Below are 26,821 nucleotides of genomic sequence, written 5' to 3'. Positions count from 1 at the left end.
TTGCAGCAGTGGGACTCTGGGTATATTGAGTTGCTGCTTTAGGAGGCTGCCTGCTTTGAGAGTACGTGGTCTAGACTGTGGTCCAGACTGTGTCTGCATGAAACACAGACCTGGCTGACGTGGTCTATGTATCTGTTAAAGACTTGTGATACTAGCACGGAGCTCAGCACAAACCCAGTATTTGCTCACGTGCCAAAGTGAACTCTTGTGCTGCCTCTGCTGCTCTGATGAGGATCTCCCATTTCATACTTGGTGAAGTTCACTACCAGCAGGAGTTCCCACATTATCATGGCTGCAGGAGAATGTATTTCAGGCAAAGAATGAAGAAATGTGCTTTCTAGGCTCACTGTCAATCTGTAGCTTTCAGTCATGTATTTCTCATTTGTACTCTGGGGTCACTTGACCTCCCTTTAGTAATATGGAGCTTTCTTGGCTACCAACCTTGTATGACCTGCAAGGCAGGAGTGTGACTCCTTCTGAGGCATCAGACGGGCTGTAGCTGGCAATAAGGCATGTGTGCAGCTTTCCTTGGAGCGGTGTGGGCACCTGGGGATACATCTGTCGCTTTTGCTAATACAGACCTGTGCACTGCCACTGTTGCTGCTCTCTTGACCCTTTTGGTTTGGTATGATTTCTTTCTCCTTCCACAGCAGAAGAGAGCAGAGCTCAGGGCATCCCTTCTGGCAGGGCTTCTCCTCTTTCAGGGCACAGGAGGGATGCTAAGGTCTATTTAGAATCACAAACACTGGGAAGTAAAGTGAATAAAAGTAAGAAGTACTGTCTGTTCTTTCCACCAAAAATCTAATAGATGAACAGAGCAAACTGTAATCAGTCATTCTTTTGGGTCAAAAGGGAATGAAACACGTTCATGGCCAAGTAAGCCTCAGTGCACTCGGCTCTTACCACAACTTGGGAGATGGGATGCTTTTGTCTGATGCGGTCCAGGTTTCACTGTCCATGTCAATGCCTGACCCAATCTGTGAAAGCACCGAAGCTCCTTCTTTAGACTTGAAGAATATACAAGTGTAGCTAACAGAGCTGCCTAATTGCAACCTCTTCCTGAAGAAAAAGAAATCATTTTCCATATACTCAGGTCAAACCAGTTATGGATTCAAATTCAGACTCTGGGACCATTTCCAAATGGTCCAGTTTGAAGTACAGAAACTGCTGGGATTTTCAGGCATTGGCTGTACAGACAGAAGAGGAAATGTCTTAATGAGACATGCAAAGCAGCATGGTCTCTGGGATAGGGCACCAGATTGGGATTCAGGAAACCTGGGTTGTTATCACAGCTCTCTATTGCTTCTTTGCCTTCATGTGCTTTAGATTCTCTTCTAGCCATCTGTTTGTCTCAGTTACTCAGAGCAATGTACCCAACCTTCCTGTACAGACTTTGCCTGAGAAAATTGGTGATGTTTCACCTCTTGCTGTGTCTGACTCCTTCCCCTCACCCAGCACATGGGATGATTACCACTCCTTCATCAACCCCTACCCAGAGACAGCTGCTTGCATGCCTTCTCCCCTCTGTTGGTGGCTGTGCTCCTGGCCTTGGCAGAGATGGCATTGTGCTAACAATGGACCTGTCTGACTGGACAGAGCCACTCAGGTGCACTCTTATCCCCTCTTCCCAGACATGGCAATGTGACATGGAGCATCCAGCAGTTTTTATCAGTTTGTGTCCTGGCCACCTATACTGTCCTTTCCTCTTTCACTGGAGCCGCTGATTTCAACTGGGGAATGTGGGTAACGGAGCAAAACCCCTTAAGTGCCTTGCCATGGCTAATAGGACAGGTATATATTTAGGTGCAGCTCCTCCTGTGTGGGGAGACTGGTGGAAAGCTGGGAGGAGCACCAGTTGCCTGATGATGTAATCCTTCTCTTGAGTGTTTGTAGATTCCTCTCTGCTAGAGACCTGCCTTGGACACTCAGGTTTAAGGGGCAAAAATCAGTACAGTTTGGAAGAGCCATTTTGCTGTGCTTGTGTGAAAATTATTCTATATTTAATAACAAAAGTAATGCTTATTTATTTAACTTTCTTTTTTAACAATAGAAGTAATGTTCAGTGTCCCTTCCACAGCCAAGTGGTAAAGTTATGAAGAGAAACAGCAGGACAGCAGAGTGTAGAAGTGCTGGATCTCAGCATACTTGTAGGAACACGCTGGTTGGTTCCTTCACATTTCCATCTTCCACTCCCCTGATGGTTCAACCATCCAAAAAATTTGTGTTTTCATTTCCTGGAGATAATGTCCACAGACTTAAATGGGATGGAGAGATTTTCTTCTGATCAGAGTCTCCTTATCATGTCTGCAAGAGCAAACTAGTGTAACACATTCTTTATTGTTTAAAACTTTTCTATTACTGTCACTTGTAAATGCTTTTAGACATCTTCCTGAGTGCACATGCACGGGAATGTTCACAGGGAACTGGGAAGTACTTTGTCAACCCTTGTGTAATTTCCAGTGTTTATGTTTTAGCAGCCTGACAATTGTTGCAATGAATTCAAACACAATATTTTTAATAGGTCATAAAGAATAAAATTCCTCTGCTCCACTTAGATCACGTGTCTTCCCATTAACTTCTGTGAGCAGAAAGACCTTTACATTGAACTTTGAGTGTTATTATGACAGTAGGAACCTGTGCTTACTCTAACTTCATTCCCTTGTTTGTAGTTTAAAACAAGGTCAAGACCACTTCAGTTCTGATTACTGTTAGCTTGGGGATCTGTCTCTAAATGTATCTAGTAAAACCCTTCTCCAGCATCTACTTTGACCATTTCTCCATAACTGTTAAATCTGCCAATAAGTCTTCACAGTCCAGGGACTCCAACTACGACGTGTGAATGAATCAGAGGCTGCTGGAATCAGGAATGGTGCCAAAGAGAATGCAGAGATAGCTATTATTTAAAGGTAATTGAGTGGAATGGGCAATGGAACAAGCTGCAGAAAAAATAGAAGCCCCTCAGGATGTCCACACTCTGCAGCTGAGGTCCCAGGTTCTTGGTTCAGTAAATCTGCTTTTCTGCTTCTCTCAAAAAGGAGCCTAAAACCTGCTCCTGTTTTCCCTTTTAATACAAACCCCTGTGCTCCTGTCCGTGCTAATGTGAGAAGGGCTGCGAGCCGATCTGTTTGGGCTGCCTTCCTCTGCCTGCGTTGGAGGTAACATGTGCTTTCTGAAAACAAAACTGAATGGAAAACTCTTAATTTTGGCTGCTTGGGAAGTTAAGCACCTCGCTGCTGGCAGGCCCTGAAGAGCACTTTTAGTGAGAAACAGAGAACTTTTTACTATGTCATATTGTGCACAAGTAGGAGGTTAGGTACCTAGTTTTAGCTCTCCTGAAACTGGCTATGAGGAATTGACCTACAACTCTGAATTAAATAATTTATTTAATATTCTTTAAATACTTTTAAAAATTGCATTCTGCATGGTACTAGCTTATATGTATGATTTGATTACCACTTCCCTTGTACACCCTCCCTCAGTCATTGTCACTAGCACGTTCTTTCTCTTTTGTCCGTAGTAGCAGAATCTAGGTTGAGGTGAGGTGGTGCTGTTTGGGTGGAGGCAAAATCTTTGATACTGGTCGGCTACTTGTGGGCTGAAATGTAAAATACAGAAGATAGGTAAACAGACTGCTAAAAGTCATCAGACTGCCTGTTTTAATCAGGAAGCAAGGGAAGCAACAGAAGATTTGGCATGTTCTCATGAGTTACTGGCAGGTAATACAGGTCTTCAGGTCTTTGCTTAGAGCCAGGTACCATTTGTGATTCTACTGGTGATTCAGTAGCCCTTGAGTACGATTTTTCTGTAAAAGTGAATTCTTTCTATTCGTTCTTCAGTGCAAAAGCTTTCACTTCCACAGGAGAGAAAGAGTTGCACGGGACCTATTCCCAAGTCCACTGGAGGCAACAGAAGGTCCCTTAGGGGAGACTGCAGGTCCCTGAAAGCACAGCATAAGACTCCTTGTACCGCTGCGATCAGTGATGTGGGGGTTACCTGACAAATTCATAATATTTTCAGTGAATGATGGGCACTACTGTTCACAGTGCATTATATCAATAATAATAATTCTAAACATGTATTCATTATTCCTGCTTTGGAGCTTAATGGAAGCATCTTATAATTGCTATTCTATGAAGACAAATAATATTTTCTTCTGTAAAATGTAACACTCAGTGAGTACTGTGTCCAGTTCTGGGCTCTGCAGTTCAAGATAGGGAACTGCTGGAGAGAGTCCAGTAAAGGGCTGTAAAAATGATGAAAGGATTTGAATGTCTCTTGTATGAGGAGAGGCTGAGAGAGCTGGGTCTGTTTAGCCTGCAGAGAAGACTGAGATCTAATCAACACTTACAAATATCTAAAGGATGGATGTCAGGAGGATAGGGTCAGACTCTCTTCAGCAGTGCCCAGTGACAGGACAAGGGGCGATGGGCACAAATTAGAATGCAGGAAGTTCCACCTCAGTATGAGACAAAACTGGAACAGGCTTCCCAGAGAGGCTGTGGAGTCTCCTCCTCTGGAGATACTAAGAACTCTCCTGGATGTGATCCTGTGCAACCTGTTCTAGGTGATCCTGCTTTAGCAGGGGGATTGGACTAGATGATCTCCAGAGGGCCCTTCCAACCCTGACCATTCTGGGAGTCAGTTAAGCATGACCATTAAGTGGGTAGGTACGTAGAGGCTGTGGTCTGGGTGTTTCTGGACCAGAGTCAAAGCATGAAGTACTTTTTTGTGATCCAAACACAGCTTTCAAAGTAAGAATTCTCATTGATCTGAAGTGAATAAAGTGTCTTGTCTTCTACCCATGAAGGTTACAGCAGAGTTAGATGCCTGGAATGAAGATCTGCTGAGACAAATGAACGATTTTAATACCGAAGACCTCACTCTGGCTGAGCAGCGTTTGCAACGCCACACCGAGCGGAAGCTGGCCATGAACAACATGACCTTTGAAGTCATCCAGCAAGGGCAAGATTTACACCAATACATCATGGAAGTCCAGGCTTCAGGTGAGCAGAACATTTTGACCTGTACTTTGCATGAGAAAAGAAACCCAAACCAAAACAGAGAAAAAAAAGTTCTAAAGCCCCCAAAATGCATAACAAGCAAAAATACCCCAGTACATACCAAACACATCAGCTGTTGTCATAAATAAGTGTGGGCAATTCCCATCACTCCACTCCATGAACTGTTCTGTAAGTTTTGGCAATACTTTGATTCAGGAATAAGTGTCAAAAATTGCTGTTTCTTTGAGACTGGAACTCATTGAGGAAAAAAAGCTGACTTTCAAGTTTTGTTCAGAAAGTTTCACAACTGCAGGATAGAGTTTGTGGTCAATTCCAAAGCGGATGGAGAGGGGAGGGCAAGACAAGTTACACTGGTAGTTCCTCATCTTCGCACCAGCTCAGAAACAAGCACTGAACTGAGTTAAAGGCACTTTAGCTGTCCAGTCAGGCCTCAGGTCTGGGTAAATCTAGTCATTCTAGACTCCTAAGCCTGTTAACTGACCAGATGTGCTGGCTTCCTTCTCTGCAGACTTGAGTACCTCTTCCCTGTGCCACATTTCAGGGTGCAGACATGCCTGAGGGAGAGAGGGAGGAGTGATGGGAAAAAGAAGCTAGTTATCCAAGACCCCTCTGGGCAGAAATCCAAATACAAGAGCCTTGAAACCAGTCATGAAATGGAACTCTTGTTTCCAGCCAGCTCTATTGGAATTATTTTGTATAAAAAGGGATATATGATAAACCATACTGGAATTTTCCTTTTTAGTGTGCACTTGAAAGTTAAAGGTAGCAACTTGGATGTAAAGAAAAAGCCTTTGACATGTGCTTTTAAATGGCAGACTTGATTCACGTTGATAGACTGTCTAATACTTTTACTCTGCTTCTCCGTGGTAGCATCCTATTTCTAAGACATCCCATGAATCAGGATTCTTGAATCCTTGCATTTGGAAAAGGTGCATCTTGATTCATATTAAACACTGAGTAAAGCCCAGAAATAAATGTTACTTGTGAAGTGTTTTAACCTTCTTTAATGTCTGGAAAGAGCGCAAAGCAAGAGCAATTGCCGGTCTTTCCCTCCCAATTTGCACTTTCAATATAAAAAGGACTTTTATGGGTTTATTCTTTGGCAAACATTGTGCCTCTAGGCACCCACCTTTGAAAAAAATCTGGCAGCATTCGCCCTGATTTGGCAAGCTGCACTCAGCAGAGGTTTAAGGATTGCTACAAGAGTATGTTGTGTACTAGACAATCCGGTGCATTGTGTAAAACATGTGCCTGAGCTTCCATGAGATCTGCCCACACTATGCCTGGACCCATGCTTCAGTTCCCTTGCTTTCTGGGATAGAAAAGTTGACCTAATACATCAGTTAAGACACTTCCCCTTGCCCCCATCTTGGAAGAATTTTAATGAGAGTAGGAATCTGTGTGAAGTAAAGAATACAATCCAGAAGAGAGCAGAGTCAGGAGTCTCAGTGACTGATTTTAGGGAAAAAAAAATCTGTCTTTGTCAAGAGGTTAGAAACAGCTTCTTTTGGATTGCAGACAAAAGATTAGCAACTAAATGAAGTGAATTTTAAAATGTTTTTATAAGATTATCTAAGATCCCTTTCTGTGAAGCCTACCCAATAAAAATCCATTGCTCCCAAAGGCAGAGAATCAGAAGCCTCACAGGGATGTAGAGTAACTGTAGTCAATCAAAGGTAATGGTCATGTCTGCCATGCACAGAATGTTAAATGCTGGGGGAATGGCAAAGTAAGGGAGAGAGATTGCTCTTGGGAGCCTACTGTTTCTTATTTCAATAAAGGACAGTTATACTCCATAAAAAATTCATTTAATTTTACTCTCTCTTCCTGAATCCTATATCATAGTCATTCAGTGCATAAGTTGTGGGATGATTGTTCTAACTGCCAGACCTGGGAACTTGCAGGGGTTCAGGGAAATCAGCTGCTATTGCTGCTTCCCATTGTACAGTGTCACTGCTGCTGCAATCAAAACTCAGCTGTAGCCATAGAAGATAAAGCTGGAAAAAATGTGACATTCTACCTAACCAGCCACTCTTAATTGACCAAGTTTCTTCCTTTCTCTATAATTCTCTTTGAGTTTTATTCTTTTTATCATGTCACACAGGCAACTGATTCAATTTTGATTACTCTGGCGTTTGGCTTGGAGGTCTTTAAGCTAGTAAGTCTGTCAGATAGAATTACAGCCAGGTTTTTTCCACACATGATGCCTCTTTCACTTGGAAAACTTGTGCAGGTAGAAAAAAGGTTTTAGATGTTTACCCATGTTTTTTGCATGTCAGATGCAGTTTGGAGCAGTGATTCTTACCAGGCTGTGGAGTGTCTGGAAAGCCCTGTGAACATGGTCATGTTGGCACAATAAATTCAGTGGTCCTGTGATGCACCATATTAGACTCTGCAGATATTCTGGGCATCCAGGCACATGAGGCACTTACGCAAGTCCAGTATTTCTAAAGCTCCATACAGCTCAGAGTTATGTTTCTGGGTTTCCTTCCACTCCAGCGCATGTGGGTGAGCCTGGTTTGGATTAGTCTGTCTTCACCATCAGATTAATTATCCTTCAAATAAATGGTTTTGGTTTGGGGTTTTTTATTATTATTTATATTAGGGACTATGTAAGATCTGGAAGTCAAGTTGTGTTTTCTGAAATTTTGCGGTACTTTCAAATTGTCTTCACATCTCACTAAAATCTGTGTCCTTTAGGAAATACATTTGCATTTAGAGAATAATGGTATTCTCAAGAAGGCTGGGATTTTTTAATGAGCCAGCACTTTTTATTTCTATTAACCTATATTCTAGTTATCCAGTTCAACTGTAGCACTTCTACTGATAGCCAAGCTAAATATGTGGGCAAATATTCTCAAAAACAGATGTTGATTTTTGGGTGTCTAACTTGAGATATTGCAAGGACCTGGTGTTTCCAAAAGCGGCAGCTCAGACATTTCTAAGAACTCCATTTCCTCTGGAAAGTTTAGGATTGTCATTCAGCAGCAATTTAACATCTCTACCTGAGCTGCCATGATGACACGTTCTTGTAATTCATTAGCACATGCACCTTAGTCATTCTGCTTCTAGGTACTAAAAGTAGTTACACTCTAATTGCTGATTAATTGATTGCACAAATTAATTTCGTTATTAAAGTCCATTTGCATTATCAGTGTCATTGTCATAATGAGCAGCACAGTTAGGAGTCACTTGTGGTTTACAGAGCTATCGTTTTTATGCTTTAGGAGCAACTTGTCTACATCAAGCCTGAAATACACCACAAAGCTGGTGGTGGGGAAATTTATACAGCCCCCACCCATAATGTGGAAATTCAAAGCCCTTTTGTTTCCTGGTTGTCAGGCTGTCATCATTCACAACTTTTCCCAGCACTGCATTGCTTAAAAGGAAAATGCAAATCGAAATCTATTTAATTTTGTGTGTGGTGTCATTTATAGCTAGTTCTGACTATAGTTTATGTTGCAAGGAAGAGGATACTAAACTTCCCTGCCACGGGTTTTGAATAGTCCAGCTTAAGAACAGGTTCAAAGCAGTTTCAAAACAGCTTTGTGCAGGCCAGAAAGCAATACCCCTTCCTTACACTGAATAGTATTTCATGTTGCAAATAGCTCAGATGTAACTAAGGTATATTTTGCAGGGTGCTAGTTAGCGTGGCTCAGTACTCTTTGCTGTAATATGGGTTTTTTAACATTTTCAGTTCCTTCCCCTTCACTTGATCTCAACTGCACTGGTTGAGACATTAGAAGAAAACGGCAACCTAGTTCAGTTTATCAAAAAAACCAGCTGTGGTTTTCTATCTATCAAAACACAATGTAAAGGCAATATGTATGAAATTATTCTGAAAACAAGGCTTTCTATTTTGCAAACCAATCTTTGAGAAGAGTAAGTGCTCTCACCGCATGTGCTGGCACTGTAGAATAAATCTGCATGACATATGACAAGCAAGAAAGGGCAGATCATTCATCATAGGGAGCACAGGCTGCCCTTGGATGGCATCCCAGGCAGTTCACTGGTTGCTGATGATGAGTTAGCACAATGAAAACCATACCAGCTGAGTGTACATGAAGGAAAACTGCGCATTAAATATCAAATAGGTGTGGTGAAGTCAAGCATACAAAAAGCTGTCGTGTCCTGAGGATACAGAACCATATGCAGGCTAATTGTAGCAACAATGCCTAGTGTCTGGCAATTGAAAGGAACTTCACTCCCAAGAATAGAAACATATATTAAATTTCCAGTTCTAAATGGGAAGCCAGGGGCCATTCCGCTTTATTTGGTAATGAAGAAACTGCTTTGTTTTGGCTGGGAAAGGGAAAAAGCCAATCCCTTGCATTCCCGTGTGCCTTTCCTGATAAAACCAGAAACCAGGAGAAAGAGGATAGGGTCAATCATAAGGTCATATTTATTTTGTGTACTGTCCTCTGTAGATACCACTGTGAGAGAGAATAAGTCACAAAGTCTCTGAGGATAGTAAAGGAGGAAGGAAAAGCATCTTTGTACATGGGCTTTAAAAATAGTGCCCAAGCCTTCTGTCCAGCACCTTCTAATTAACACATTTCTTTTTTTTAATGTCCTATTGTTCCATGAAAGCAAATGGCTTTGGAGAAAAGTGAAGCATTACTGCAATCTGATTATTTTTATATTAGGTTCCTGATCTTCCTTGTATTGAGGCCAATGGCAAAATTCCAGTAGACCTCAATAAGGGAAGAGTCAGGTCTTTATTAGTTTATAATCACAGGGATTACAGTAACATGGGATGATGTCATATTTCCTCCAGGCCAAACTTTCACAATTACACTGGTAATGTACCCCGCAATCTATCACACCAGTGTAATAAAGAAGGAAGATGTGAAGCTCTGCGTTTTATTTCCTTTAACCACTACATACAAGACTCATGGGGTCATAGGAAAATTCAGGAGATAGGAAAGGACTTGGGAAATGTCTGATTCAACCTCCTGGTAAAGTCAGGGTCCAGACCAGGTCATTCAGGGGTTTATCAGTTTCATGCAGGATGCAGAGGATGAAGAACGTGGTACTAAGCCACATTTTCCCTCTGGCATGTAAGGATTGGGGTGAAAGTCTGTGGAATAATTCAGAATGAACTCTAGGTTGCTTTAAATTCAGTTGTTGTTACCGATCCTTGAAAGTGTCCAGATGGGAAAACTTTTGTACTGTGGAGTTCCATGAACTTGTAGTGCTACTGTAGGTCTGGCAACTAGAATTTACTTTATTTCACTTTCTTCCTCATCTTTTTTCTCTTCTAAGTTCTTTTCAACATCTGTTTCTAAAGCATAAGGTCATCATTTACTGTAAGAAAAGGAGGAGTTTTCTGTCTTTTGGGTTTTTTTTTAAATTTGATATTCATGCAAGGTTTTGAGCAAAGCTGGGGTTAAATCATGTCCTACCAGCCCAATGCTGATGGGTGAGATGAGCAACAATCACCAGAGAAACACTACTCTGTAGAAAAATGTAGTGATGCAGAATAGGAAACTGGGAAAGTAAGATATTATATAGGAGAGGAAGAATTACTCAGGGAGTTGTTGTGTTGGGGGGACAAAAAAAAATTCAGCTTATATTTGTGCAACAACTGGAATTTCAAAGTACAATGATCTCTCTCTGCATGTTGCAGGCATCGAGCTGATCTGTGAAAAAGACATTGATCTTGCAACCCAGGTTCAAGAACTGCTGGAATTCCTTCATGAGAAACAGCATGAGCTGGAACTTAACGCTGACCAAACTCACAAGAGATTAGAGCAGTGCCTACAGCTCCGGCACCTACAGGCTGAAGTCAAGCAGGTGAGAGTTTCTAACCACATGTAGGAGCCTAAATGTGTTTTCAGCCATTGCATACATGCAAACTGCTAAAACAGCTTCTGCCAAGTCACATACCTTTTAGGTAGGCGATTTTAATCCCCCCTTCCTTAGCAGTGCTTGATCTTCTGACAGATTGCAGCATGACCCTTTACAAATAACGAAGGGCTCTGTTCCCTCTAATGTGCATATATTTGGCTCCATGAATAGTTAAGGGAAGTCCACAAAGAACTGACCCCATAGTGTCCCAACTGGAGAAGCTGCCTCAAACTCCATGTGTTTTGGGAATATAATGATTTGATTTGGGATCCGGACTAAAACCTATTGTGTGGAATTGGCCCAAAGCAAAGGATAAGTGAGCTGTGAGGTCTAAATATAACATTACAATAGTTTCACCTCCTCACTTATTGCTCTACATCTGTTAACCGGCAGGGATCTTTAACATCATCTGGGTGAGAGAAAAAATTCTGTCTGTGGTCTCTAGATCCTGGGGTTGTTTAGCCACCTTAGTAGCACTGCATTGCCTTTCTTCCAGATTTTATTCAAGCGTAGGCAGTTGTGTTCTGCCTCCCTAGGGTTTCCCCTGATATTTAATTTGGATGTGTCACATTTCTTTGTTTTTCTGTGCTACACAGGATAACAGTAAATATGCTTCCTGCTTTCTAATCCATGGAGGGTTCACACTTCAGTGTATGTCTGGATTTCAATGGAATGGTCTTGGTCTCATTAGGAAAACCAGGAACTTTTTTTCTGGACACCTGACAAAATGGAAACTTGAATATTCCAGTACAAATGGGGATTTTTTGTGATTTCTTTTTTCCCCCAAATAATACAAGGTGTTCATGAAAAATATTTTCATCCTTGGTTACTAGAAAAAAAAATAAATGTATATAGTAAGTGTCCAGTACCCATGAGCATTTATTCTTTCTTCAAAAGTGAATATTTGAATGGCACTTTATCTGAATTGTTTTGTCATTGTTAGCAAAGGAATCCTTCACTCTCAGACCTCTCTCAAGGTAGAAGCTGGCAACACCAACACCAGTGCGCACATTTGTATTCAAGGTCCACTCTAATGTGAATGTTTTGCAACTCTAAATGGAAGTAGCACAAACTCTCCTAAACCTTTATTCTGAAATTTTAGTCATTTTGCATTTGTGATAATTGAAAGCCAACTCCTCATGAAACTCCAGAACTCTATAGAGTCCTTTGGTTTTCTTCTGGATGGAGGTGGGGGGAAGACTCTGATATTCATAAACAACGCCTTAAAGTCTTGTACAGAAGATTTATGACCAAGTAGAGACATTTTAACTTATGATAGGATAATAGTGTAGAATAATATGTGAAGTAGAGATGCTAAAAATGAAGGTTATCACTAGATGGTCAAGTTTCACTTGCCCACTTGATGCAGATGAAGTGCCAGTCAGTCAGCCCTGTGGCTGCTCCTGGATCCATACAGTGGCAGTGCAGCTCTCTGTGCAGGTACCTGATGTTACTTGCTTCATTGTCAAGTATCTGCTGGAGCTCTACTATTTTACAAACCAAAAATCTAACCAAAGGAAATGGTTTTAGGACTGATCTAATACTTGTTGTGAGAGAGCAGCTGCCTTGAATTAGGGTTTCCTTAGCAGAGCTTGGGACCATCAGAGCCTTCATTACTATGTGACCTTTCAGCAAACCAGTAGTGAAGAATCATTTTATTTGTTCAGCTGAATTCTAAGAACTCCTTTGCTTATTAACCTATAAATTACCACAGCTAGTTTCCCTTAAAAGGGGGCAAGTTAAAATAGATCTGTGCCCTAGCTATTTGGTTTCCTGTAGATGACTCGTATTCCTGACCATTTAGTGAAATTGGGAAATACATTGATTTTTGGCTTGTAATTCATCTCCAGTCTGATCCATATTTCCTTCACTTTCATTTGAGTGCATCTGAGACGATGGATGATCTCATTACCAAATTGCTCTCACTCTTGTGAATCAGTTGAGATGTGGTTTCTGCAAAACACCTACTGTAGTTGTGGTTAAGCTCTGCTGACATGGTGAAATTGTTCAAGGCTGCTACGTGTACATGTGTTTGCATTTTGATATAATGGCTCATGGAAATACAAAGTCTTTTAACTGTCTCTCTCTATTTAAATCTCATTTACCAGGGATTTCTGGTTTATATCATATGCACCCAGGGTTTGAATGCCAAGACAATGAATCGAAGTTTGGGGTCATTAAAGCAGAACAATTCCAAATGAGATGTCCTGTGGACTGCTTTAGATTGGAAATAGTATAGATCAGTGATTCACAAACTCTTTACTATAAAGATCCTGCGCAAGACTGATTGATCCTCATTTGGATCCCACTCATTTCTGACAGACACTATGGAGCTTGAATTGCTTATGTAAAAGTTGTAACAGAATAGACTTGTGAAGATCAGTTTAAAGACCGAACTCACTAATGCTGGGCTTGCAGCTGTTTGGCTTCCCTCTCCCCTTATTTTATATTTTCATGTTTTATTCCTTTTTTTGATAAGTGTTGAACTTGACCTAATGTACTGCCAGCTATCCTCACATTGTTCCACTACACTTATTTTCCAGCTTGTTTTGAAGTGTATTTATTCTTTTTCATGTGCCTGTTATCCATCCACTTTTGCTGTTTGGCATTAGATTTGCTTCCAGATGAATATGTCCAAAGAATGATGGGAAGCAGCCATACAAAAGAGACTGTGTGCTGTCTTCCAAACATTTCACAGTCTACTTCCAAACCAGAGACACAGTGAAAGGCTCTGCAGGTGACTGGGTTTTGCACTTAGACTTAAGAAGCTTTGGACATGCAACTGAAATTGTCTCTTACTCTATGCAGATGACACACACACAAAAGAAGAGGGAAAAAAAACCTAAAAGAAAAATGTTACTAAGGAAAAAACAATCCAAGAAGAGGCCATGACATTTAAACATTATATTTTTGGAAGTAGAAGGGGATCATTATTTAAGTTCTTCTGAACCTGCACTCTGGGGGAAAGAGAGGGGAACACAACTCGGCTGGCAGCAGCCTTGGCCAAGAAGAGTTCTGTAAGCCTTGCTGACAAGGTGTATCCACCAGAGCCTGACCTGAACTGCTGTATCCTGAATATTTTTGAGTCAACAGGACAGTTGTACAGAGGGATGCACATATATCATTAACACTAGAGGAAACCTGACTACTTTTTGTTCTATGCTCCCTTTTCCTTCTTACTCAACCTTGTGGTCTATTAGCCTTTCACTAAGTTGGTAAGACTGAGGCTTCCAGTGATATTTTTTTTTTTTACTATTTAGAGACAGATCTTTGATTAAATCCACATCAAAGACTCTGTGGCAGGTCTTGAAAATTTCAGCTCAAAGGAAAGTTGTTCCCAGGAGGGCCACATCACACCCTGATCTTATTGTTAAAAAAAACCCCACCAAAATAATTAAAAAGCTGGAGCATTTTTAGCATACACACTTAGTATTTTCTACACTCTAAACAGCCCAAGCCTGGATATAGCATGGTATATAAAATGTGAAAGCATGCCTTGCTCTATGGTGTCCTCCCTTTGAGTCTTTCCTAGATACAGTGATCCTTTGGTTAACTTCAGTGCCTTGGTACCACATAGTCAGTAGCTTTCGTGTCTGATGGATTATAGAAAATGCCAGCCAAAAAGATTGCCATGTGATAACCTGATTTCTTTTCCTTTAAATCTTTGTTGCATTTCCCACAGGAACAATAACACCTGCTGATGAAAGAGAGAAAGCTGACAAATGAAATCTTCCACGCTGTTGTACTGAGCAGAATGTAATTTTCTACAAATTAGGGTCAGCTACATGTGTAGATGGCTCCCTTTTCTTTCTCCTAGGGAAAATTCATTTTCCTACCCTACAGGGAACTGAATGGCTATAACTAGGGTGATACATGATGTAGGGATAAAAACCAAAACAGAAAATCCCTATTTCTTTTGGACAATTTAATGGATCACTTGGTGAAAATGATTGCACTAAAGGGAAATTACTATGTAGAATATCACAGAAAAGTCAATTTTGGAGGTTTGTAAATCATGAGCTAAATTTAGGGCAGTGATTGGGCAGTCAGGATTTCCTGTGCATCTATGAGTGGAATTCAGCAGCTTTCTGGCTTTACTGGAATATGCTGCCACCCACACAGGTAGAAAATGGGGTTTGAGACAACAAAGCACAGAGCTTGCACGTGTGTTCTGGGTGCTAACTTTCCAAGCACGTGTCTTAAAATAGCAGAAAATGTCATTGCTTTAATGAATAGATACAAGCTTGATAGATTAATTATGTATATTTAGGATTTGATTCTGTAGTCATTACAGCACGGGTTGCATGTCTGCAAATAATCTGAATATCCCTGAAGGAAAGTCTCTGCCCTAAGTATAAAACGCAAGACCTGGCATTTCTACCTGGCATTTCTTCCTAGCTGTGCATGCAGGTGGAAACTCCAACTGCATCTTAACACCATGTCAGATGAAAACAACTGTGGCTTCTCCCTCCTCACCCCTAAGCTCTTACTTTTGTACAAAGGTAACACAGTCAAGTGGGGCAGAAAGGAGTTACAAGGTCCATTATTCCAGTTGGATATTTGAAAAGAGATCTTTATTTAATTTCAAATCTCTCATTTTACTTGGTGGGTTTGCAAATGGGAACATTCATTTTTGTGATCAAACCTTAGAAATGAAACCTCTTGGCTATTCAGATATCCCTGTAAATGTGCTGGGAGTTTAGTTCTTCAAGAAATAACTTCTTCAATAAGATCTTTGCCCTCTAAAAATTTATATCAAGTCCTTATCCTTGGATTCCTTTCTGCTCACTGAATCAGTCTGAGCCTGCACTGGGCAAAGTACCTTTTTGTTAGCCAGGCTGAAGCATTTGAAACCTTTGCACTAAAGCAACATTTCCATAAGCATATCCTTTCTTTGCAGGTGCTTGGCTGGATCAGGAATGGTGAATCAATGCTGAATGCAAGCCTTGTCAATGCAAGCTCCCTCTCTGAAGCTGAGCAGCTCCAGCGGGAGCATGAACAGTTTCAGCTGGCCATAGAGGTAACAAGAATAAGTTAACTTTGTTTGTCCTTCCCAGGTGAACATCATACAAAAGGTTATGTCTTCAGCATCAATCATTGCTTGCTTGCAGGAATAAAAACTTTAGAAAACCAACTTAATTAAATTTATAAAGCAGTCAGAGGTTAATAGTGAAATAAATTATTCTCATCTGCAGCTAGTTCTTCTGCTGTCAGATATCAACCTTTCCATTCATGAAAATGACACTTGCTCATCTCCTGATAATTTCTTTGATAAAAAAAAAAAAATTAAAATTCACAAAGCAGTCTGAAAGGGGGAGAAGTTTGTAAAGTCATTTTCTTCCCATGTCTGTGATTTGCAGAACATTTCACGACATTCATTTATAACTATCTTTGTTATTGGATAATTCTCTCACATGAAATCTTGGTTTCAGTCAACTCTCCTTCTGTTGACAGCAGAAGAGACATTCAAACCCACGTTTTCAAATAACTTTACTCTGAAGAAGAGGCAAGAGGGGTGTGTTTTAAGAACTGCCCACCAAACAGAGCTTTTGCCCCCACTTGCCCTGGACTAGCACACCTTTGACCCATCCCTTGAAAACTTACTTGTGAGCCAAGTCATTTGCCTTACTCAGGGGGCCATGACATGGCAAGAGGAATAGCTCCTCCTCTGAGCTGCTTTCCTTCAGATGAGAAAGTAGTGAAGGGCTACAGACTCCCCTGAGTAGGGCACAACAAGACTCATAGTTCAGCTCAGTAGTTTATGTATCTTTGTCATTATGGACAAGACCTGCCCTGTGAGGCTGTGCTCTCTCCAGCTGTGAGAAAGGAGGCCTGTTGCTTTCCTCCTGTTTCTGCTTCCCAAGGTGTATGTGCTTCCCAGATTAGGATAGTTGTTATCTTTTCACAGAACAAAGAACATAAAGTTGGAAAATCCCTTTCTGTGCTTTATTTATGTTTGAAAATAAACAAAATGAAACCAAACTATGAAAGTAATATTTCCATACTGGCTATTTGAAGACGTGCCTGATTGGGGTGAAGTGTCCTTATGTCTTCTGGCAAACTTTAAATAAGCAACATTATAGCATTGCTAGTAATTACAGGGTTTAAATCTCAGCTAATGACCTATCTTGATACAGCTCCACTCACACTAAGGAAGGAGCAGCTGTTGCAGCTCCTAAGGGAAAAGGAAGAAGTTTTCTATCAATTCTGTATGAGCTGGCTGGTACTGAGCTGTGCTGACCACATCTTGGCAGCCACCACCAGACAGCAGTGGGGAACAAGACACCGACTGGCTGTGTATCACAGCATGCTGCCATTGGGGCACTGCTTGTATTTGGTGGTAAATGCAAATCACTGAGGGAGAAGAGGGTTACGCCGCAGTAAGGGGAAAATAAGTTTTCAAAGGGAGAAAACACTAGATTAAATATTTAAAGTGTTTAAGCTCAATATGGGGAAGAGATCAGTGAAGCACACAGGGCAGACTGTTCTCTAAAGGCATTCTAGATGTGGAATTGATTTTCAGTTGAAATCCTTTAAAGTCTATTTAAAACAAGTATTACGACTCTAACATCAGTAAAGCAGCTGGATATTAAATTTAACCAGTTGTTCTTGAACATCTTCCTAAATGTTTCTGCCAAGTATTAATCCTTTTTTTTTTGCTAATAGCTCTCTCTACATTGCATTATTCATCAGTCTATTACCAGATGATTTCAAGCTTCTTTCCAGGTTCAAGGATTAGATCATAAAAATATCACATGAGAATTTGTCAGCAGCAGTTACAAATGGGATGCAGAACAGAGGAGTCTTTGGGAGACTTTAAGGCTTCTGTTCAGAAGATTAAACTCAAATATTGGACTAAACTGTGCCTGAACAGAGTTACTCAGGAGGTTGAGAAGTGCCAGGGACTGTTTTCCTCTCAGCAACCCACAGAGGAAGGTGTAACCACCACTTGGTTACTCTGAGAGGAGCTGTTGTGGGCTAGGAATGGGACAGATAATTCAGTCCTGCCTACAGCGTAGCTACTGAGTAAATTTGGGAATGGTGGAAAAAATGCCTTGACTCCCCCTTAAAGGTAGCACATGTAGCTCGAATGTGTGTGAGCTGCCTTTCAGAAATGTATCTTGTAGGGGCTGATATTTGTGATATAGTTCATGGCATTTAGTAAAGCATCTTCATGTCTTCTGGTAGTTGATGTTATATGTATCCCAGACAAGACAATTACACACATGAATAAAGCTGCTGATGTCAACAGTCTGCCTGGTAACAGTCAAATTAGGGCGATTAGGCCCATAGTTTGCCAACTCTTTGGTGCTTGTACCTGCAAATTGTGCAGGATGCAGTGAGCACTGAGTACGGGCTGGGTGGGAGCACAACAGCTGCCTGTAAAAATACACCCACTGGGAACTGTGCCCCAGGTGGTTGCCCAAGGGGAGCAGTAGCTGATTGGTGGAGGTACCCTCCTAGACCAGTGTTTGCTTGTCCCAAGCTTTAATAACATGTTGCAAATGTGTGGGAATAATTTGAACTAAAATGCTTTGCAGAAAGGAACTGTTACCTGAAGATAACTCTGAAAATCTCTCACTCTCTCACATCTTCATGCTCACACCTCGCTTCACCTTTCTACCATACATCTGGCACATCTACACAACCTCTCTCTCCTCCCCTCATACACAGTCCCTTTTTCATGCCACTTCCTTACAGAAGACACACCAGAGTGCCCTGCAGGTCCAGCAGAAAGCCGAAGTGTTGCTACAGGCTGGCCATTATGACGCTGATGCTATCAGAGAGTGTGCCGAAAAGGTGGCCCTGCACTGGCAACAGCTGATGCTGAAGATGGAAGACAGACTCAAACTTGTCAATGCCTCAGTGGCCTTCTATAAAACCTCTGAGCAGGTGAGCTGAACCATGTCCTATCTGTGTCATAGCACACTGCTACAGCCTGGGCTTTGGTTCCCAGTGTAAGGTGCAAAGGTCCTGCCCTTCACCAAGATCAGTGGTACAGTCTCTCCACTCTTCCAGAGTGTTGAACCGATTGAAATACCTGCTCTGCTCATACCATTGAGGAGCTGTGCTCATTCTTCTCCCTTTTCCTTGGGTAATCTCAAAAGGAGGAAGACTTTTGTTTCTGTCAGTCTTGCTTGTCCTTAAAAGCTGCTGTTTCTCTTTTTACATATGTTTGCATGTCTCCATCCACACGTTAGAGCATGTAAACCCCTTTGGCACCTGAATAGGTGACTGTGTTGAGCCTTCAGGTGGCTCCCAGATGGTAAACAGTCCCATGATGGAGCAGAACTCATAAGTGTGGGTTTTCTTCTATGACCCTGAGTGCAGAGATTCTGCTGCCAGTGAGGGTTCTCACGGCATTGGCAGAATTGACTGAAAGGACATTTGGTCCATTGGCACAGCAATTCTAAGCCATGCTTGGAAAGCAAAATTTGAACAGCCAAAATTGTTTCTATGACAAGTATTGTAATAATAATAAATATTAAAACCCAACCAACCAAACAAGGCAGCAGTTTGCAATAACATTGATCTTAAAATTTTCAATGAAACATGAAGTTTTGGTTGTGTTTTTTTTTTTAATTATTTGGCCATTTTTCCAGTGGGAAGAATTTCTGAAATCCTGCCATTTTATTTTCAAATTCTCCTGATATCAGAGATTCAATTTTGAGGAATATAAATACACTTTTCCTTTAGGAATGCTTGCAATTTATTACTTGTTACTTTGTGAGCAGTACTAGGCAGTGTTTTCACTAGTAGTTAAACACCACCATGACAAAAAAGATGCCAGGATATTAAAGGGATTTCTCTTAAATCCATCTGCACACAGATAATTACAGCAGTAGCCATTTTTATGTTGACACATCTTTACTTCATTCCAGGTGTCCATGCAATGCAAAACACATTCCAGTTGGCTGCTGGTGCGGTGGGATTATTTGTCCCTTGCACAAACAGGTGCCATTTATAACATAGTCGGTGGGAATTAGTGTCAGAGTGTGGACACTGGCCTTGCCTGATGTAATTTGCTGCAGCCAGGCAGTTCACGTTAGCATGGACATTGCAGGGACCTGTGGCTTTATACAAAGGCAGCAGTGATTTCTTCAGATTTTCTATTGTTATCACACGGTTAGTTCCTCAATTAGAGAACCAGGCATGGGAAATTCTCTAGCACAACCAAATACATCATTATGGAAAGAGATTATTTCTTCCTTAACATCAAGGTGGTAAATTATCTTTGGGCCACTTTCTAGTGTAGGTTTGTTTAATGCATTTTTAAGATTGTTTAAGATGAATTCATTCCTTATAATGAATGTCTTTCACTGTGAAGACTTTCAAACAGATTTACAGTCCCTGATGCATTCAAGATTGAAATGAATTACTGCTGGTGGAGGAGTGTGAGAAATGAAAACTATTAAAGGATTCATTAGTGCTTTAGACAGTCAAATGTGCTGGCCAAAATACGCATAGCCAGTAATTTATCAGTTTAGTCTCTCTTCCTGTTTCCAAGTCATAGAGGAGCATAGTCAGTGCCCACCAGTTCATTCCTTAGTTGTATCTATTCAGCAAATGTTTAGGGCAAATGTCATTCAGTCTTTGAATGCTCATAAACTCACTGCTGCATGTAGTCTGTCGTCTTCTCTTGGGCTGCATGACTGATCTACAGTCCTTAACAGTCTGCTCCCTGACTGGATGACAGTGGGTTGAGTAATTTACTGGATCCTGAATTTTCTGAGTCTATAGAAAACTCAACTAGAAGGGTGGAGAGACTGTTACAACCAGCCAAACTTTTTCATGCCTGTCTTCCCCAAGCATACTATGTTCTTGATACAACTGGTAGAGCCCTGGCTTGCAAACACCCCAGTTTCTCTCTGACTTCATTGACAGCCCATTTTATATTAATTTCTCTCCTTCTCTTAATGGAGAGACTATATTTGCATGTGCAGGGACCACCCTTTCTCAAAAAGATGTGGACCCCAGCCAGTCTGCCCACTTTCATTTTTTAAGTCCCTGTAGTTTTCAAGACCTATGGAGTAAAATGGAAATGCTTTTCTGTGCCTGAATAGCACATGGGGCATTTTCCTGATAAATGTTTGTGGGTGAATGCTGATTTGCACCTAAGCAAGGTGATTTCAGATTGTCAAATGTATAAGGTCCCTGAACAGCATGGCAACAGGGTAAGTTAATCAGTTCACCTCAATTTAGCAGTTTTAAAATTGAGTTTGATGTGTTCATGAATGGAGTTACATGAAAACAGCCTGCAGTACTGTGGAGGATTGGTGGGTGATGCTGGAGTCTCTTCCAGACTATGCTCTTGAGCATGTAAGATCCTATGAATTATAACTGTGTTCATATAAAAGTTTCAGGAGTGAGCAAGAAAAAGGGTGAACATGGTTAGATGGACCCCCAGCAATAACTGACTGGATCTTGAGTAACCTCCACAGTGGAGTGCTCAGCAGGAGAGTTCTCTGGGAGAGAAGGGGAAAGTTCCAAATGGGTCCTGAAAACTTCTGGGGTTTTTTTTGGTCCCTGCACAGTCCACTAAGAGTCATTCTCTGCAACACGAAAGACCCAACCTTGTTCAATGCTGCTGTGTGCACAGTTGCCAGACTGTGTTGGTTTATATACCTCATTCCCATTGTTCTACCAAGACAGAAGATACTTGTAAGCCCTGTGCAGAGGAACACCTGCATCCATCTAGGTTGCAACACTGATTTACTATCCATTGGTTTCCATCAGTCTTCACAAGAGCTGTATAGGGCACAACTTAGGTGCAGCTGAAGAGAATTAGTTCCAGCTTCAGACATTGTTTCAGGGAAGTTTTTAAGCATATGTTTTTCTTTAAGTATGTGCTGGGTCTCTTGACTTCAATGGGATTTAAACATAGCTAAAGCAGCCTTCCAGTATAGGGATTGTTTCCTGTATGATCCACTGGGGGCAACACTGACCCCTGCCTTCATTCAACCTTTTGAGCTTCCCCCAGATTATCTATTGCAAAAGAAGGATTTATCACTCTTAAACCAGATGAATTGCATCCCAAACAGTAAAGATCCCTGAGGGTAAGAAGAACTGTTAGATCATTCTGTCCAGGGTCTGTTTCATACACACTTATCATCCACATCTCGGCCCATAGTTGAAAACATTTAGAATTGAAATGTTATTGGTCACAGACTTTGCTGAACATGTTACTCCTGATTATGATTGTAGATAAATAAATTATTGTGCTGTGGGCATGTTTCAGGTGTGCAGCGTATTAGAGAGCTTGGAGCAAGAATACCGGCGGGATGAAGACTGGTGTGGAGGTCGAGATAAACTTGGACCAGCAGCTGAGATAGACCACGTCATCCCTCTGATTAGCAAGCATCTGGAACAGAAGGAGGCTTTTCTCAAGGTGTCATTTTAGTTCTCTAATAAATCAGCAAAATTCCCCATTAAGTAGGCAATTTAGAGCAGTGTTGGTGAGTTTGAGAGGAGGCTCTGGAGCATTAACTCCAGTTCAGCTGCTGGCTGGCTATATAAGCCCTGGGCCAGTTTCATGTTTTTGTAGTAGGGGTAATAAGCATTATCCTCAATGCATATCTGAAGGAGATGTCATCAGGACTAATTAGGTGGTATTTGCATTACACTTGGAGGGTGTTAGGTGTTGTGGTGGTTAAAAGTTCAAATTCTCAAAACAGCATATGAAAAGTATTATAAATGACAGGTACTTTGGTGTTGGCTTATACAAACCATCCAGCATTTCAAATTCTGTTCTTCAAATAACTGTACTAACAACTGAAGCAGTTGTGTCTCTGTGGGACAGCACCAGGATGGGGACAGAGATTTCCTTCTGCCTTCCAGGTGCTGCTTTATAAGAACTGCGTAATGACAGCTCAATTGACAGCCAGCCTCCCACCTTCCACTAAAACTGAGTTACAAGGTGAAACTACACTTGCAGGAGAGGCTGTAGAAATTATATCTCTAGATGTTACATCTTTTGCAACAATGAGTACTTGACTTTGAGAGATGGGTTAGCTTTGGTTAGAGGGAAAATGTGTGATGTACTAGCATTTCATAACTAGTTGTTTTATTATTGTCATTAATTTGCCTTAATGTATAAAATTAGTCACTATGTTCAAAAATGTCTCGTGTCTTAATATATTTCTGAGGCTGTTAGTTTATTAGCTGAGTTTGTTGACTCTTAGCTGAAGCTTTCATGTTGCCATTTGAAAGAGAACAACTCCCTGTAAAATAAGCAGAGAATTCCCTTGGGTCCCTTTTGCTTTCGTTGCTCATCTGTACTGATTCTCTTCGTTGGGGGCTGTTTTTCTTAGGCCTGTACACTGGCACGAAGGAATGCTGAGGTATTCCTCAAGTACATCCACCGGAACAACGTCAGCATGCCTGGAGTAGCAAGCCATACAAGGGGGCCCGAGCAGCAAGTGAAAGGTTGGTGCCCTGGTCCAATGGCAGCGTTGATGGTTTTGTTTGCTTCCCCCTCTGCTGTGTGGTCATCCTACAGTTTGTGAACACGCTGAGAAGACACCTGAAGTTTTGCCATCTGCTGTGCCATCTGCTGTCGCTAAGATGATACCTGTGCCTGACACCTTTAGCTGTGGCAGTGAGGTCTCAGAAAGTGATCCCTCCTCTGCTAGGCATGAGCTCTTACACAGGACTCTGCTGTTGCAAGTGGTGGTGGGGTTTCAAAGAGATTCAAAGAAACATGGGCTCTGGCTGGCTTCTCTTGGCAGGGAGAGTCCATGGCAGGGACACTTTACCATCCCCCATCATGTAGGTTGTCAGCTGAGAGGATCAGATGCTGCTTTGCCTTAATGTCTAAAAAATGCATAAATGCAGAAGAAAATAAGCAGATATCAAATACAATGTCTAGGTGCATCTTGTTGCTGCTGAGCACTGGAAAAAAAAAAAAAACAAAACCAAATTGTGTGTCCCTCGGATGATCTGCTATCTTTTTGTTCCTGGAATCCTGTTTGATGTCCTACCACATCAAGCAATCACCAGCAAAATCTGCCCCTAGTTACTTTTCTTTGATCAAAAGAGCACCATTTACAATCAGGTGGTACATCTGAGATGTTTGAAATGTTTCAACTCCTCTGCTGTAAGGTACTGATAAGAATGAGCAGAAATAAACCAATTTTTGTTATTATTGGCTCCCTAACAAGCTGCAGACAGATTCAGGTTAAAAGCAGTGCAGTCATTATATATGTGAGAAGGATGGGAACTTTGGTTATCTGCTGAAGATAAAAGTGCTGCTACTGAAGAGATTCTTTTCCTTCCTTTCTTTCAATACCAGCTCTGCAGTGTTAACATGACTTTGTTCAACTTTCCCCTACTACTATGTCAAATGCTTCTTGTTGTAGTTGTTGTTGTGGACTTTCATTCCCTACAATTGAAAATCATGAGAATATTAATTAAATCCTGACTCGTCAAGCCCTTAAATACGCACCTGATACAAGCTTGTGAGCATTCCTCACTGAGCTTGTTTGAAATTACTTACATAAAAATCAGCTTGTATATAAGTCTTTTTCTAAGCTGAACATGTCATTCTTATGCTTGGTGACTCTATTCACAGAAAGCCTTTGAAGTGGGCACTTCAGTTGAGAATAAAAGCACAATTTAATAGGATACTTATTGTGCTTCCAAAGCACAATACAGAACAAAATTAGCTTTATTTGGTATAAACTGTTTATGCAGAGGCATGACCTATATTCCATGTGAATATAAGGAGGAACTTTTTCACTGTAAGGGTGATGGAGCACTGGGACGGGCTGCCCAGAGAGGTTGTGGCATCTCCTTCTCTGGAGACATTCAAACCCCACCTGGATGAATTCCTGTGCTGTTTAGTCCAGGTGATCCTGCTTTGGCAGGGCACCTATGACAAGCTCCAAGTTCATGTCATCATTCAAACTAAGTTCCCTCAGCCAGGACTGGGCTAGGCTTTGCAATTAATTTAAGCATTACAATTATTTTTACCATGCTCATTGTCACACTTGTAAATGGGGATGGGTACATCCTAATCTGTTTGCTGCCACTGGTGGTGATAAATAAGCAATGGATATCAGTACATGTAAAAAGGGTTTGGGATGAGAGAGGTCATCAACAGGTGCTGTAGGTGACCGTAAATCCCTGTAAGTCATTGAGAAGCCAGACTTGATGTTGCAGTATACGAGTGTTGCTGCTGCCTGGGCTGTGCAGCCAGAGCAACAGACAGAGCAGTAAAAGGGCAAGTTCTGTGTCAACCAGTACTAGACTGCTGAAATAAGCCACAGAAGGACTAGAAATCATGTACTCAGGGTGTTTACCAGGATAAATCCTGAACTCTCTTCTAGCATGTTCTCCTTTACCAGATAACCCTGCAAGCACACTTTTTTATTGTGTGGTTTGGGGTTTTGTTTTGTTGGGATTTTTTAAGGCAGTCCCTTTGAATTAATGCTTGTTTTTAAGAAGTACAATCTCAGGGGCTCTGCTCTTAGGGGTGCAGTCCAGGTGGAGTGAGTAAATTCATCTTTTTGGGGCTTATTCCTGTATGCACCCACAGAATCACTAATCATGCCGATGTTTTCCTTTGCCCTACAGCCATTCTGAGTGAGCTGCTGCAGAGGGAGAACCGTGTCCTCCACTTCTGGACCCTAAAGAAGCGGAGATTAGATCAGTGCCAGCAATACGTTGTCTTTGAGCGCAGTGCCAAGCAGGTAGTGTAAAAACCCCACTTTGACTTTCTGTCCTGGCAGCGTGTGAATATTGCTTGTATCCACGTAACGGCTCTGTGTGGTGATCCCATGGCAATCTCAAGTCATACTTAAAAACGTTTGAAAACATGACAAATGGAGATTTTTAAAACAATTCAAGACAAATCCAAAACCCCAAAATAAAACTCATTGGTTTTGCCAGGTGAGATTATTTACTGGATTTGTTCATTTGTTTCAAAATAAATACGAGAGCAAAATTGTTTTCTTGAGCTGAATGAGAAAATCACTTTTCCTGTGTGCAGATTTATCTGTATACAGGTAGAATTCCCTACATTCCTTTTTCTCCTAGGAAACATGTAGCACCTTTTGTATCCTCTCCCACTTGCTTTGATGACTGTATTCTTTTTATGTGCTCCTACAAAATGTTTTAGTATACAAAGTATTAAGTCCCAATGGATTTGATATCCTTTATTTGGCGGATTATTATTTTTTTTTTCTGTCAGAGGATTAGTTCTTGAAATACAAAGACTGTTTGTTTTGTGTTTCCTTTGGTTGTTTTTCATATTCACAGGCCTTAGACTGGATCCAGGAGACAGGCGAATATTACCTCTCTACTCACAACTCCACAGGGGAATCAGCAGAAGAAACTCAGGAACTTCTGAAGGAATATGGGGAATTCAGAGTACCTGCCAAGGTAAACAATGACTTTAATCTAGTTATGGCATCTGCCTTAGTCTGTGTTTATGATACTGTTTCAAAGCCTTAAATCTCTGTAATAATATTCACTTGATTTTGTATTTTCCTCCTGACATTCCTGGCCCAGAAGATAAATGTCTTTTGAGAACTGTGATCTTCCATTTTTAGCAGGACATAGGGACAAAAAGGAGGTTTCCTCCTCTTTGGTCTGTACTGGTTATGGAGTATTTTTGCTCTGATCAGAAGAAAGTCCATTTGCATAGAGAGTTCCCAGCAGCCTAATGAGACCCTAATTCCATTCTCAAACAATCATACAGAAACGGTATAGAGTAACTAATTGATCTGAACATACCCAAGGTCACCTTAGATTCCCTGTCTCTTTCTTCTGTCATTAGAACTACAATTTGTTTCATTAATTCCAGATGGTTTGAACACAGATGATCATTTATCTCATTAGAAAGAATCTGCTGATCCCAACAAAATACTTTAAATAAATGGGTTTGTAAATTCCGGGGTGAACATTTTTTATACAAAGCTGCATTACCAAGAATCTATTAATTTATATGG

The 26,821-nt window shown here is 41.1% G+C and overlaps 1 protein-coding gene across 4 annotated transcripts in view; it reads left to right on the top strand.

The window, feature by feature from the left end:
• Window positions 1-26,821, top strand: part of KALRN (kalirin RhoGEF kinase) — a gene marked incomplete at both ends in the record, with an annotated part of 502,255 nt that overhangs the window by 323,956 nt on the left and 151,478 nt on the right. For all 4 annotated transcript variants that reach the window (XM_084264735.1, XM_084264736.1, XM_084264734.1 and 1 more), the window contains 8 exons: window positions 4,808-5,003; window positions 10,651-10,817; window positions 15,772-15,891; window positions 18,546-18,764; window positions 22,111-22,260; window positions 23,183-23,297; window positions 25,446-25,561; window positions 26,130-26,252. In XM_084264735.1, the coding sequence (XP_084120861.1) occupies window positions 4,808-5,003; window positions 10,651-10,817; window positions 15,772-15,891; window positions 18,546-18,764; window positions 22,111-22,260; window positions 23,183-23,297; window positions 25,446-25,561; window positions 26,130-26,252 (1,206 nt within the window). The remainder of the gene's footprint in view (window positions 1-4,807; window positions 5,004-10,650; window positions 10,818-15,771; window positions 15,892-18,545; window positions 18,765-22,110; window positions 22,261-23,182; window positions 23,298-25,445; window positions 25,562-26,129; window positions 26,253-26,821) is intronic.

Source organism: Gallinula chloropus (genome assembly GCF_964237585.1).
Source record: "Gallinula chloropus genome assembly, chromosome: 5".
NCBI classification, from domain to species: Eukaryota; Metazoa; Chordata; class Aves; order Gruiformes; family Rallidae; genus Gallinula; species Gallinula chloropus.
The sequence above is the reverse complement of the archived record's forward strand: the minus strand, read 5'-3'. Positions and strand labels throughout refer to the sequence as shown.